At 39.7% G+C, this 15,397-nt stretch overlaps 1 protein-coding gene across 4 annotated transcripts; it reads left to right on the top strand.

Moving 5' to 3' along the window:
• Positions 1-3,317: 3,317 nt before the first annotated feature.
• On the top strand, positions 3,318-13,544 carry THUMPD3 (THUMP domain containing 3). 4 transcript variants are annotated; one of them, XM_038411137.2, is made up of 10 exons: positions 3,318-3,432; positions 4,094-4,424; positions 5,464-5,541; positions 6,126-6,638; positions 7,999-8,129; positions 8,538-8,607; positions 9,024-9,139; positions 9,319-9,429; positions 10,318-10,441; positions 11,973-13,544. In XM_038411137.2, the coding sequence occupies exons 2-10, from the start codon at positions 4,167-4,169 to the stop codon at positions 12,102-12,104; spliced, it is 1,533 nt and encodes a 510-aa protein (XP_038267065.1). In that variant the 5' UTR covers positions 3,318-3,432; positions 4,094-4,166; the 3' UTR covers positions 12,105-13,544. The 4 variants fall into 4 exon arrangements, with proteins under 4 accessions (XP_038267065.1, XP_038267069.1, XP_038267067.1 ...); XM_038411141.2 differs by having other exon boundaries at positions 3,410-3,579; XM_038411139.2 differs by having other exon boundaries at positions 3,421-3,650.
• The last annotated feature ends 1,853 nt before the right edge of the window (positions 13,545-15,397 follow it).

Raw genomic sequence — 15,397 nt, forward strand, 5'->3', positions numbered from 1 at the left:
TTTGTCCTGCATTTTGGGCCCCTCCTCCCATCTTGTTGGGGGCCCCGTGCCACCACATGGTTTGTTCCATGGTAAATCCGCTCCTGGCCTTTAACGGGGAATGGGTAGTGGATAATTATTATAGAGTTGTTCATGGATGCCAGCACATATAAAGGTAACCTTGTTCCACATGATAGTGCTAGCTGTTGCATTTTGGGGCCTCCATTGGTCAGCCGAATTCTGACCTTGTCAAGTATTATCTAGCAACAATTCTTCACTGAGTCCTCCATCCAGCCACACTTCTTTTGTCCTGAGCCAGCTGCTCATTTGAAGCCAGGTCTCCTACTCTCTCCACATATAGCTTGAGACTGAGAGTCTCAAGGGTTTTGGGCATCCTTTAATGGATTGAGCTAAAGGGTTGTAGACAGCAGGCAGTGCAGTCACAGCTGTAATAGGAACAACTGATCAGTCACTTGAGCATGCAGTAATACATGGCCAGAGGGGGATGAGGAGAAAATACATTACAGGGAGACGGATCAAATCTCTATCCAAGAGGGAACAAGGACAAATGGAAGAGGTTTCTACTCCCTATCTTCTCCCAGAAGATGAGAAGAAGAGGGGGCGGATAGTGAATAGGCCAACAACAACAGCTGTCCTGCAGGCTGCCAGCACCTCTGCCACTGGGTGAATACTGAAGGATACCTCCCTCCCCCGTGCACTTTCAAGTCAAATATTACACCAGTGGTCCACAAACATGTTGGATAAAGTTTGCCAGGGAAATGAGACATTAAATACCACTGTACTTTCCAATAGTTCTTTCAAGAGAACTCACCCCTCTTCATGACCCCCCGCAAAATTCAGCACTGTAGAGACATTCCCTGGCTGAAGGGGGGCTGAACAAAAATTTGAAAAGGGTTTGTGTGCATATGAGTCACCGAACGCAGGGGCTAAAAAAATTAAGTGACGTTTCATTTATTTGCTGCAATCATAACAAAGTAGAAATGAAATTATCTCCTTAAACCATTTCAATTTTAAGTGGCCAAATAAATCAACTAAATTAATTAGAGACTGGTTTAGGAGAACAAGATAAATGTCAGATGGCTAAATCCTGACAAGGATTCTCTGCAAAATAAATCAAACTGCCCTGGCAGATTGAGCAATATAGTTGGCAGAAATGCATCCACAGTAGTACATAGTAGTGTAGCACTGGTTTGTCCATATGATAATATCAAGTTGTGATGTGCAAAAAACAGGAAGGCAGGAATAAGATTAAACTGAAAAGAGTCCTAGCAGTAGGTGGACTTCTACAATAAATGATCTGAATGGGAAAAGATCCAGTTCTCCTGGTCATGCAGTTAAATTCTCTCAAACTTACGTATTTGCTCTTTTTCTACCTTGTCTCTACACTTATAATATTGGAGGCCACCTAGGACCTGACTATTGTCACTATGCAGCACACTATTGAGACAGACACGCTCACATAAACTGTCTATTTGTATTGTGGTAGCACCTAGGACAGTGGTTCCCAAACTTGTTCCGCCGCTTGTGCAGGGAAAGTTCCTGGTGGGCCAGGCCAGTTTGTTTACCTGCCGTGTCCGCAGCTCCCATTGGCCTGGAGCAGCAAACCGCGACCAGTAGGAGCTGCGATAGGCCGAACCTGCGGACGCAGCAGGTAAACAAATCGGCCCAGCCCACCAGGGACTTTCCCTGCACAAGCAGTGGAACAAGTTCGGGAACCACTGACCTAGGAGATTCAGTCATGAATCAAAAAGAAAAGAAGTACTTGTGGCACCTTAGAGACTAACAAATTTATTAGAGCATAAGCTTTCGTGAGCTACAGCTCACTTCATCAGATGCATTTGGTGGAAAAAACAGAGGGGAGATTGATATACAGTCATGAATCAGGCATTGTACAAAAACCTAAGAGATGGACTCTGCCTCAAGGAGTTTACTATTACTCCAAACACACCCTCAGTAATATGATCAGCAGTCACTTGGACTTACTTTAAAAAACAAGAAAAACCTGCAAGTTTTTTATTTTTTAAAAAAATGTTGTGTTTAACTTGCATTGAGTTGGAAGACTGGGGCCAGGATCCCATCCCTTGTAAATGAACAATGAATTGACTAGAGAGGTTAGAATGCAGGACTATTGTCCTGGGAAAAAAAGTTTAAAATCTAGTTCTATAAATCTGAAAAATACTCAATAAAGCAATGTACTGTCTTCATAAAAATGTAAAAACCTGCTATAATGCTGAATATTGAAAGAAACTCGCCACTCTCATCCATCTCTGAATTGATTTAATCACCGAGGCGACTAACCGTAGCAGGATTCTCACATGGCTCTGATGAAAGTTTACCATCTCCCTACCTCTAACTACTATTGTGGCTGACACTATCACTAGGAAGGAATTTTGCCTGTTTGTCTGATGGGGGCAGGATATTCATTTAAGATTTTTTTTTTTAATGATAGGGATAATCTTAAACTGTTGCCCGTCAGATTGGCAGCTCCTTCTCAGACTTGACTATTAACAAGTTTCAGATAGCAGCCGTATTAGTCTGTATTCGCAAAAAGAAAAGAAGGACTTGTGGCACCTTAGAGACTAACAAATTTATTAGAGCATAAGCTTTTGTGAGCTACAGCTCACTGTAATGCATCCGATGAAGTGAGCTGTAGCTCACGAAAGCTTATGCTCTAATAAATTTGTTAGTCTCTAAGGTGCCACAAGTCCTCCTTTTCTTTTTTGACTATTAACATGTCTTCAAAGCCTATCTTTTTGTAATGCTTAGCACTAGCACAGCACTTTTATCCCTACATTTCCAAACGCTACACACAAGTAGGTTTCCATATCCATGCTTTGCTGATAGGGACATTGAGTCACAGAAGAATTAAGAGCCCAATTTGCACAACAGGTGGGGGTGCCCAAAACTTCTGAAAATGTGGCTCCAAAAAGGAAAGGCTGCCACTGATTTCAACAGGCCGCAACACCACTTCTTGGATCCCCTTGGGCAAGTCTGTAGCAGAGCTAGGGCGACAGCCTGGGGTCTTCTGAGTCTCAGCTCAGGTCCGAGCTCGGAGGGGCCCGGCCCGGAGCGCGGCTCCGCGAGGCAGTATCCCTCGGGAACCAGCTCTCTCTCCGACCGAGCTACTCCATTAGGCCCCAAGGCCACGTCTGCCGCGGGCCCTACAATGCCAAGCCGAGCCGGCCGGCCGGGTCAGTAGGAAACTCCCTTCAAGCCCGGTGGGCCGCCTAGTTCCCATAGCAACAGTCCACCGCCGAGCACTGCGCATGGGCGAGCATCTAGGCGCCTGCGTCGCACGCGCTCACGTCGAGACCCCGGGGAGGAAGAGGGAGGCCGACCCGGAAGAGCTTGGCCGCGCTTGACTTCCCGGAACCGGAAGTAGCGTTGCCAGCTCCTCTCGCGCTGCGTGGGCGGTAGTGCGTGTTGGCGCCGGTAACTGAGACGTGCGGGGCTTGGCGGCCGGTGTCCGTGTGTCCCCCTCCAGCTTTGGGGCGGCCAGAGCTGCGTCCTTGGCAGGCAGCTCGGCCGGGGAGGGTCCAGGAGAGCGGCGGCCCTTGGGCGCTTAGGAGCGGGTTGGGGGTGAGCGGCCGTAGGGACAGTGGGGAGCCCCCGGGAGACTCGGTGAAGGCGTGTCCACCCCGGCCTGTGAGGTGAAGTCTCTGCTAGGGCCCACCCGCCCGCACCCGTGGGGTGGGAAAGGAGGGAGCGCGTCCCGCCCCCTCCCCAACTAGCCCGGTGGGTGGGTGGGTTCGCTGTGGCAAAGCGGGAGCTAGGTGGCGGGGAGATCCTCCAGCTGCTCGGGCAGCGTTGCCCTCAACAAGCTGCCTCAAAGAGCGCTCGGTAGTGGTAGTCTCTAAGGTGCCGCAAGTCCTCCTTTTCTTCGTTGCAAATACAGACTAACACGGCTGCTACTCTGAAACCTATTGGTAGGAGTGTTCCCCTTGCATGGTGACGGCTCAGAATACATACGGTTTGACATCTCGGTGTCCTGGCTTAATCCACACTGGTCTTTATTCACTCCCTCCTCGCTTAGATGAATAGCATTACAAGTTGACTCCTGTATGCCAGGCTTAGGCCATGTTTTTCTTTGCAGAAGTGCTACTGCCACTACCTTACAATCCTTCGGTACATAAGAGACCCACATGGGGGTCTGAAGTGCTGTAAAAATGTCAGATATTGAAGAGGCTTTTGACACCTTAGCTGAAGTGAACCTCGGTGATACCCCTAAACCTTTAACTGAAAACTTAGAAAGTGATCCCAGCTCAAGCCTGACAGATATCGTGGTCACTATTGGAGCTACTGTACCAACTGGCTTTGAGTTGACAGCAGCAGACGAAGTGAAAGAGAAATTAGGATCACAGTCCAGAATAAGCAAGGACCGAGGGAAAATCTATTTTGAAATTTCAGTAGAGAAACTTTCACAGGTTTGCATATTTTGTTCCTTGGGTCATTTTTCTAGTTTAGGAGTTTATTAGTATTCCTTTCTTTTTTTTTTATCCTGGGCTTAGCCTTCTATCCCCCCTAAAATACCCATTTCTCCTTTGATGTACAGGCCACTTCTAAATGATCAATTAGTGATTTTCTGTATATGGATTGAGTATTATGAATGCTAAACATTGTGCTAATTCTTCAGAAGTAGTGCTGGGTTCATTTTTAATGTTATGATCCTCTTAAGTTAATGATATATAATGCTTTTTATCCTGAAGGACTAATTCTGTGCATTCAGCAACTATTTCACCTGCAGCTGAAATGCAGCCACACGTGGACTCAAACATGACTGCTATTAAACTGCAAACTACACAATTTGTAGAATTTTTTAAAGATATCATAGATATCCTATTCTTTCTATTCCCTTGACCGTTGTGACTAAACATGAAAAGAATTTTTAAAAATATAAATAATTGTTTAAGTCCTCCCCTCATTATCAAAACATTCTAGTATTAAAATCTACCAATTAATATATATTTGAATACAAATTATTTAAAAACTCTTCCCTCGTTTACTTACATTTCAAGAACTAAGTTCAGATTTTTTTTCTTCTATAACAGTAAATGAAATCTCACCACTGTATTTTCCACCGAATGCATCCGCTGAAGTGAGCTGTAGTGCACGAAAGCTTATGCTCAAATAAATTTGTTAGTCTCTAAGGTGCCACAAGTACTCCTTTTCTTTTTGCGAACCTGAAACTGTGCAAGGAGTTTTTCTCCCCGTTCTACCTTATGTCTTTGTGACGATCCCATGTGGTGCTGAAAAGGAGCTATGTGCACACAAACAACAGTAGTGGGAAAGAATTTACAGAAACTAGAAATATTTAGTTTTTACAATATTAAAGCATCAAATAAATATTAAGCCTCAAAATAGTTGCACTGCTGTACCTTAAGTCTAGATGTAACCAGACCAAGTTTTAATTACAGACATTTACGTATGGCGAGTAACATTAGCATTGTTTGTAATTTATTTTAGGTTCATCGTTTAAGATCAGTGGATAATTTATTTGTTGTTGTTCAGGAATTTATAGATTATCAGTTTAAAGAAACTAAGGTAAGCTCTCTCTGTACCCAAATCTTCAGATAGATGTGATTTTTTTTTTTAAATAAATTAAAATAAAAAATAAACATTGAATTCCTCATAAGGAAATTCCTGAATGAGGATTTTTTTTTAAAATGTAAGAGTAGATTTAGAATTATTTAGTCTTGGGGACAGGGATTGTTTTTTATTGTGTGCGCCAGATACTTTCCAGGTTCGTCTTAGATGTTTGTTCAAGTGAAAGAACCACCACGTAGTCTAGCGCTATTCCATATTAGTTGCATATTTTGCTCAGGCAAAGTCCAGGATTGGAGTAGATGGGGTGTTGCGGATCAGATTGAGGTGCATTATCAAAATTGATTATACACAGTCCTTTAAATAATAAATAATAATAATATGCATTCCCTATATAGCACTTTTCATCAGTGCTTTACAGAAGGAGGTAAAGTATCATTATCCCCTTTTTACAGATGAGGAAACTGAGGCACAGGGAGTGGGATGTGACTTACCCATGGTCACCCAGTAATAAATGAAAGTTGCCTATAAAATTTGCCAAAACACATTATTGAATATTCTGGTGATCCTGTGATCTTTTATAGGAAGATACTCTAAAGGATTTGGAGGACCTGGCTAAAAAACTGCCCTGGACTGACCCCTTGAAAGTATGGAAGTTAAATACCAACCTAAAGAAGAGAAAGACAAAACATAAAAAACAAAATCAACAGAGTAGTGCAAGCAAAGAAAAGCTGAATGATGATGGAGGAAAGGACCGAGCAAATCAAAAAGATGCTGATAAAGAGTTGCTTGACCAGGCACAAAATACCCCAAGCTTGAAATCTGCTGAACAGAATGCAGAAGAGACACAGGAAATGATCCTAGCAGATGACCAATCAGTTGGCAAAGATGAATTCCTGAATATAACTGGAAATGAAAACCAAGCTGGTGACTACAAGAAAGGTGAAGCAGAAGATCAGGTGCTGAAATTCCGTGTTACATGCAATAGAGCAGGTGACAAACATAGTTTTACATCAAATGATGCAGCAAGAGACTTTGGTGGAGCTGTGCAAGATTACTTCCACTGGAAGGCTGACATGACCAACTTTGATGTGGAGGTACAATGCACCAGTATTTTTCAATAATATTCACATATATTTACACCTATACATGAGTTGCTGCTTTACTTCAGAGCCTTCATGTATCTTTGCTTAAGCCAATATGTTTATATGACACTACCACTCCAGGGGAAAAAGTTGTTTTATAGTAGAAGCAATGACATAATTTTATTCTAAGAAATCAAATTTAACTTAATTTCTGTGACTTTCAAGTTTAAGGGGCTTGTGTGTATTTTTTAATCTCTTAATTAGCTCCATGATACATCATACTTGATCACAGTGTATAAATACCTACATAGATAACATAAATTTGATAGTGGGCTCTTTAATCTACCAGGCAAAGATATAACAAGATCTAATAGCTGGAAGTTGAAGCTAGATAAATTCAGACTGGAAATAAGGTGTAAATTTTTAATAGTGTAATTAACTATTGTACCAATTAACCAGTTTATTAGGATTGCAGTGTATTCTCTATCACTGGCAATTTTTAAATCAAAATTGGATGTTTTTCTAAAAGATATGCTGTAGTTCAAACAGGAATTAATTCAAGGAAGTCCTATGACCTGTGTTAGCAGGAGAGCAGTCTAGATGATCACAGTGGTCCTTTCTGGCCTTAGAATCTATGAATCATATGTGTATGCACCAGCTGAACAGGAAAAAAAATATTACATCAGGTACTGAGTAGTTATTGTCAACTTGTGGTTTCTCATTATGGAAAGTTGGAGACTTGGAAATTAGGTTCAATATTAAATGAACATTTTTTGTGTATGGGGCAGAGGGAGGGAGGGAAGGAGAGACCTGAAATGAAGCATTTATGTTAGCTCAGTGTCCTTTAATACAGTTCTCAGTGTTCCCTACTGGTTAGGGTACAATACTGGGAACCAGGAGAACTGGTTTTTATTGTTGTTTTGCCACGGATACCCAGTATTTGCTTCATATCCTCATTTTACAAATGAGAAAAATATTTACTTACTTCAAAAAGAAAAGGAGTACTTGTGGCACCTTAGAGACTTGTCTCTAAGATGCCACAAGTGCTCCTTTTCTTTTTGTGGATACAAACTAACACGGTTGCTACTCTGAAACCTACCTTACTTCAGAGGAGCATTTAGCTCAATGTTGAGTACTTTGCAATCTTGGATTAAAAATAAATTATGTATGTGCAAAAATAATGAGTTTTAGACAGACCCCAATATATTAATGAACTTGAACATTCACATCGCACTTTCTTCCAAGATCTCAAAACTCTTCATAAACATTACTACTTGTAAAGAATCCTGTAAGACTCAAGCATAGTGTAAATATTTAAGTACACTATTTAAAATTTGTTACTCCTACATATTAGTTGTTAACTTTATCCTAGGTTCTCTTGAACATTCACAATAATGAAGTAGTGATAGGCATTGCATTAACTGAAGAGAGTCTTCACCGAAGAAATATTACACATTTTGGACCCACAACTCTTCGATCCACCCTTGCTTATGGTATGCTCAGGTCAGTGCAGTCACGTAGTTGTATATTTTTAATTGCTATGTAATTTTGTTCTAGAAACTAAGCTACTTGATTTTTTTTTTCTGAAAAGTCCTTTTTAGTTATAAACAAACAGAACTCAAACAAACATTGTGAACATTTTGCAGCCCAGGAAAAAAAAGTGTGAATTGACCATAGCCTATACTCCTAACACTGTTATTGGCATCCTTCAAAATATTTTAACATGTCACTGTATATAAAGTTAACATTGTTTCCAAGTGATTACTAACATTTCCTTACTTTGTGGGAATAGTATAATTTGAAGAATTTAAATAGTTCTCCAGTTTACCTTGTCTGTGGAAAGTTTTGCATCTGCTAAATATAATATATTTAATTATTATAAACTTTAATATAGTTTCTTCTGTTGTTCAGGCTCTGTGATCCTCAGCCAACTGACATTATAATTGATCCAATGAGTGGAACCGGGGCTATACCAATAGAGGTAATCCTTCTTTTGGTTTTTATTTAAATTAGGAAAAGGGCCCAAACAGTGACATAACTGAATCCTGTACATTTTAAATGAATCAGATACTTGCTGGGTAGCTTACTGATATTCAGCAAGTGAAGCAGCCAAACATCAAAGATCTCCTCAACTTTCAAACTACAAATATAACTTACCCTTAGTGGCTTCATCTTCCTCAAGCAAGCTGCAGAGGGAAGTAACTAAATTCCAGAGTATTGTCAGGTCATTGAAAATTAATAATATATGAAAGATATATTGCAAGGAATATTGAAGCTGAAAGTTGTCTGTTACTGCTTTATTCTCCATTTACAGGTAGGTTACTGTTTTCTTTGGCTCTTTTTAATTCACCAATTCCAGCATAACAGATTTTATCAATTTTTTTTTTCAATTTTCAGGGGGCTACTGAGTGGCCTAGCTGTTATCATATTGCAGGTGATAACAATCCACAGGCTGTGAAAAGAGCAGCAAACAACATCTGCTCTTTGTTGAAGAAAAATCAGAATAAAGAAAGGTAAGAGCAGTGTACGTGGATTCGTGGCACAGCTGTTTGCATAAAGAAATCCCTTTCTCATGGATTTGTTTCATTTTGTTTTTAATATATTCCTGTTTGACATAATACTGTGGGTGTTTTTTTATTTGAAAACCTTTTTGAAGTAAATCATGCCTGATATTGAATGCCTTTATTTGCAGTGGTACTTCCTGGGGCATACCCATAGATACCATTCAGTGGGATATCTGCAATCTCCCCTTGAGGACCAGCTCTGTGGATGTTATTGTAACAGACATGCCATTTGGAAAGAGGTGCAAATCATTATTTTGAAAAAGTTTTTAAGGTTACTATATTTGACTGAACCATGCAGCATTATTTCCTGATGCTACCACCACTAAAGTTCTGCTAGAATTTCCAGGGTCTCTGACTCTGCCATCATTCTTGTCAGTACTTTTATAGCCTTCAACAACTTCAAAACACTTCACAGATTCTGCAGATTCACTCTGGTTTGAAACATGGTATACAATGTTTAATCCAAGCATTTCTAATTTTCCAACTAATCAGTGTAGCAATTTTAAACTATAGATTATTAAAGCTTCCGCCAGTTTCATGGTGGCTTTTCTAAATGCTTTTATATCATTGTGTTTTTGGGGGTTTCATAGAATACCTTGACTCATAAAAAATATAATCAGTAAATATTGATAAAAGCCCTTATTTCATTAAAGTGCATACAGTTACAAGACATTCAGAATCACATTTTGATTCAAATAACTTATTGGAAACTTCCATGAAATAGCAGCAACTAATATATTGCAGTGATATGTCTGAGAGCCAGACCTGCTTATTAATTCAAGAACCTAGATTTGGGAGGAGGGGTTGGGGTGGAGAGAAGATTGCAAGTCATTTGTAGTTGCTAGATTTTTGTAACTTAACCATGTTGCTGTTGCTATAGCTTTTAGTGTACTTACTACTGGCAAAAGCACTTGGGTACTTTTTCTATGAGATAACTTAATTACTTGATTAACTGATGCAGTGGAATATGTTAGGAATTAGTAATATGTCCTCTTATTGGAAGTAAAGGTGGAAAGGAATAGGAAAAAATCAAACTGTCCCATGCAAGAAAGACTAACTGAAAATGAACTGTTTTCAACTGCTCTGCAGCAGCCTGCTCACTGTACAAGTCTAAATTTTCATTCTAGGATAGGATCTAAAAAGAAGAACTGGGATCTCTATCCAGCTTGCCTTATGGAGATGAGTCGCATCTGCAGGCCTGGGACAGGCAGAGCTGTACTACTTACCCAAGACAGGAAATGTTTTGCCAAGGTATAGAATCACAGATTGTTCTTAGTCATTTTTAGTGATTTTTTTTTTTTACTCTTATAAACACCCTCAAAGACAGAAAAGTCAACTTACGCATCAGGCCTAAAACTGTATTCAAAATGAATGGATATTCAGATTTAAAATGTTCTTTCTAAACTAGATGGTAGACTCTCTTCTGCAGTAAAGTTACCTTATAGATTTCACCTCCCTTTCTATGGAATAGATTTCTGCTGTTTAAGTTTTAGAAGTGATTAGACCTAAATTACAAGGATGAACTTAATTAAAAAAAACATAAAATTCATGCTTCTGACAATTATCTGTATAGAAACTATTGATCCACCATGTCATCCAAGTCAAATCTGAATCATTACTACAAATTTAGAGAAATTTACCTTTCAAATTTGACTTCCTTTTCTATTGTCTTTCAAATTTCTAGGCATATTACAAAAACTAAAAGCACACACGTGCTAACTGAAACATCTTCAGACACTCTTAGGAAAAAAAATACGCCCCAACATCTCCCAGCTCCCTTCAAAAAAATCAGCCCAACTCCACAACGAACTGATTCTCTTCATATGTTTGTCCTTTGCTCCTCCCACTCTAAAAGCCTAGGAAAACTGTCTTGCAGGTCACTGAAGCCTAATGGGTGAAGTAAATTACTAAAACAAAACATATGGCACACTGTTCAACTGTGTATAGGTCAGAAAAGAAATTTAAGTACAACTACTTATACATTCAGGATCCCCAAGCGTTTGACCTGTACATCCCAAAAGTGAAGGATCAGTGTGTGAATTCTCAGTATAATAAACTTACCCACAAAACAACAACATTAAGGTAGCAGAGTCAAGCACTTAAGTTAGGAAATACGAGAATTAAAATTGCTCGTGCAATCTTAATTCAACCCCCTTGCATATATGCATTATGATAGTATTGATGCGCATCATATAGGAAGTCCATGGCAGAACCAGGAATAGAACACAGCTTTCCTAGACCTGTATCTTAAACACAAGAAAACTTGCTTTCTCTTTGTGCATGCTTCTACCTAATTCACTGTCCATGCTATGTAAAGGATGCGGCAGGGGTCTGCACAAAAACAGCATGTGATCATATCAGAGTATCAGTCACATACCCAAGGCACTGAAAGAAGGTTGCATGGGCAACTTTAATTCTAGCATTTCCTAATTTTGCAACATGAATATTCTTTTACATTTCAAGTTCCTGCTCCAATGTATGGAAGTGCTAAAATAAATGTTTGGGAGATTTTTTTTTTTTTTTTAAACATTGGTGCAGCTACCACTTCCCCTAATCTCATTCTTGGAAATGGCAGAACAATTTTCACTGAAGCTTTCTTTAAAAAATCACTTAAGGAGGAGTGAAAACTTGCTGGAAAATATCAGCTTTGAATGATTAAAAGTTTGGCAAAAATTAGTCTCTGAACAGAGGCCCACAATGGAAATTGTTAGGCAACCTTATTCATAGGCTTCAGCTCCACTTATACTAATTTTCACTTTTTTTTTTTTTTTTTGCATTGTAGGCCTTGTCAAAAATGGGACACTTGTGGCAAAAGGGTCATACAGTCTGGGTGAACGTAGGGGGACTTCATGCTGCAGTTTATCTTCTGAAACGTACCTTGGAAAGAGCAGGAGAGAAACGATCTTACTGGTAACCCACCTGTCAGCAAACATACCAGGCCGCATCCACTTGCTGGAATTTCTTGGAAAGCTGTTTGCTAGAGTGTATGCCTTAGATTTCAGGTCTGCCAATTCCTAAGATCTTGTAAGGAAAGGAATGTGTTTAAAAAAAAATGTGTACATATATTCTGTTAAGCGAATACTGGTCCAGGGATCAGCTTGAAAAGCGTCATTTCCACTGGGTACTCTGGAACCTTTTTATTTGAAACCAAAGTAGAAAAAAGGCAGAATCCACCAAAAGAATTACCAATTCTTTCCTGTGCATCTGAATCTGCTTTTACCATGTTTGTGGTGTTTTTCACTTAAATGTATATGTTTTCATGTTCACCAGGGAACTAGCAGGGTAACTTTTCAAAATGGTAGAATTTGTGTGAAGATCTTAAACTACTGATGTACAAGACTCCTGAAGGCTGTCTTTAGTTTGAGGGCTTTTTTGGTAATATTGTTGCTTTATGGAATTATTTTTTTCCAATGGAGAGATGTCTCCTTTTTGTTTCATTAGTTAATATCATTGCCAAAACGTAAGAAGACTAACACAAAGTAGTGCCTCCATTTATGTTTTGTTAGAAATGGCATCTGCTTTTCAGTACAGTACCTTGATACTACTGCCTCTCTTCTCACCTGCTACCTCAACCAAGTGCTAATTCAATAAATGTTTACATATTATGTATCCCTACTATAGGTGGGGTGGAGAAATGTAAAAAAGGGCCTTAGCAAAGTGTTTGTTTAATTTAAAAAACTGAAATACTGTAGCACTTCATATACTACTGCATATTTCTTATGTTTGCGTGGACAGATTTAGACTAGAACATGATGGCTGAGATACATTTTAATTTAACAGGCTCACTAGCAGATGCTTTCGTTGTGCCACCACCTCAACTGGAATGAATGCAAGCTTTAAAAGTGATTTTTTTTTCCCTACTGTAAACGTAGAATAAGTGGTTTCTCAAGTCTGCCATCCCTCTTGTACTGGGGTAAAAATGATAGTTAACAGTTTCAGTCTTCCTCAAAGAGTTATGCCATCCTTCACTCATGAAAGTGTTTAAAGGTGGAAGAGTAAATAAAGTTCTAGATGTTTTGGATAAGAGTTGGGTTCTTTAGGATTTTTCTGTCTTAGTTACATTCATTCCCCATTTCTTGTTCTGTAGTAGACTTTCATGCAGCCCTTAATACCTACAGAACAAGACTCTTCATATAGGAAATAAAGCACCACCATTACAATTCTAATAAAAAGGGTATTCTATCCCTCTATAATGCTTTTGCTCTTACAAGCACGTTTGTCCCCCATGTGATCATGGCAAGATACCATTCAGCCACAGTTCATGGATGTTTTGTTGTTCCTCAAAAGTTTCTTGTTGCACTGAGCTTTTACTTTATGATTTTACCTGAATATAATAAAGTCTTAACATAGATTAGATTGCATTTGTTGTGGTTTTATTTGCTATCATTAGCTGTAACAAAGAACAAGCTTAAAGTAACTTTAAATATTTCAAAATGTAGAAGATGCATCTTCTATCAGTTTTCTTAACAGAAGATTCAAATAAAATCAGTAACATGCCACGCATCTCTTCTAGACTGAACCATCAAGTGAGAGTATTTTCTTGAAAATATGCACACTAATACCAAAGGAGGAAAGCAGTCCTAAGAGATTTGAGTCCAAGGATAGAAAACAGGCATTTTACAATATTTTAAATACATAATTATAAAAACAGTTGCCAATGAAGTGAATCAATTTGTTTTAAGTAAACAAGTAACTGAAGGTAGGAATATACTTCTGATTCAATTAAATTACATACACTAACGCATGATTTTGACATGTTTGAAAATGTAAATCAATCAGCTAACAGTAAAAGAAATAAGGTACAATTGAAAAGGTTAATTAAGGCAGTTTATTTTAAAGGTAAAACCCAGGGTGGTGACAACACGATAGCAGCTTCTTTACTGTTTTTTCAAGGCTGTCAGCCTGTTTGTTCATATAGACTATAGAATTCTACAACCTCGGATTCAACTTCAAAGTGTCTAAAATAGTATTCTTCTGCTTTTCACTACAGCAAATTCTGCATTTTTCATGCACTATTTTCTCCAGCAGCAAATATTCTGACCCTTTCCTGGAGGGTTTTTTCCTGATTTCTCTCCCCAGTGGAGTAATAGCCTTTTTGTACAAGGGACACCACACAAGTCTAAGGCCTGGTCTACACCATGGGGTTAGGTCGAATTTAGCCGCATTAGGTAGATTTAAAAATGACAGCGTCCACGCTATCAACCCCGCTCTGTCGACCTAAAGGGGTCTTAAAATTGACTTCTGTACTCCTCCCCGACGAGGAGGGTAGCACTAAAATCAACCTTGCTGCGTCGAATTTGGGGTAGTGTGGACGCAAATCAACGGTATTGGCCTCCAGGAACTATCCCAGAGTGCTCCATTGTGACCGCTCTAGACAGCACTTTGAACTCCGATGCACTAGCCAGGTACACAGGAAAAGCCCCAGGAATTTTTGAATTTCATTTCCTGTTTGGTCAGCGTGGCGAACTCAGCAGCACTCAGTAGCACAGGTGACCATGCAGTCCCGCCAGAATCGTAGAGCATAGAATGTTTCTATGCTCCCCCTATCATCTCCGTCCCTGAGGTTATCGCAGATTAGAAGGCGAAAAAAACGGTACTCACTATGATGTTTTCCTAGCTTATGCAGTCCTCCCGCACTGATGGGGCGCAGCTTAATGCATGGAGGCATTCAGTGGCAGAGGCCAGGAAAGAATTAAGTGAGCATGAAGAGCAGAGGCAAGATGTGATGCTGAGGCTAATGGGAGAGCAAACAGACAAGATGATGCACCAGTTGGAGCTGCAGGAAAGCCAACAAGAGCACAGACTCCCACTGCATCCACTGTATAACCGCCTACCCTCCTCCTCATGTTCCATAGTCTCCTCATCCAGATGCCCAAGAATGTGGCGGAGGCTCCAGGCACCCAGCCACTCCACTCCAGAGGATGGCCCAAGCAACAGAAGGCTGTCATTCAAACAGTTTGATTTTTAGTTTGGCTACAATAAGCCATGTGGCCTCGTCCTTCCCTCCCCCACCCGGGCTACCTTGTCCGTTATCTCTTTTTTTTTAAAAAAAATTAATAAAGAATGCATGGTTTCAAAACAACAGTTACTTTATTTCAAAGGGGGAAGGGTGGTTGACTTACAGGGAATTAAAATCAACAAAAGGGGCAGGTTTGCATCAAGGAGAAACACATACAACTGTCACACTGAAGCCTGGCCAGTCATGAA

The sequence above is a fragment of the Dermochelys coriacea genome, chromosome 7 (assembly GCF_009764565.3).
Source record: "Dermochelys coriacea isolate rDerCor1 chromosome 7, rDerCor1.pri.v4, whole genome shotgun sequence".
Classification (NCBI taxonomy): domain Eukaryota; kingdom Metazoa; phylum Chordata; order Testudines; family Dermochelyidae; genus Dermochelys; species Dermochelys coriacea.

Coding starts and splice junctions, on each gene's coding strand:
- THUMPD3 (XM_038411137.2), top strand. CDS start 4,167: ATGTCAGATATTGAAGAGGCTTTTGACACCTTAGCTGAAGTGAACCTC. Junction 5,542..6,125: donor ATCAGTTTAAAGAAACTAAG/GTAAGCTCTCTC, acceptor GATCTTTTATAG/GAAGATACTCTAAAGGATTT. Junction 8,130..8,537: donor CTTGCTTATGGTATGCTCAG/GTCAGTGCAGTC, acceptor TCTGTTGTTCAG/GCTCTGTGATCCTCAGCCAA.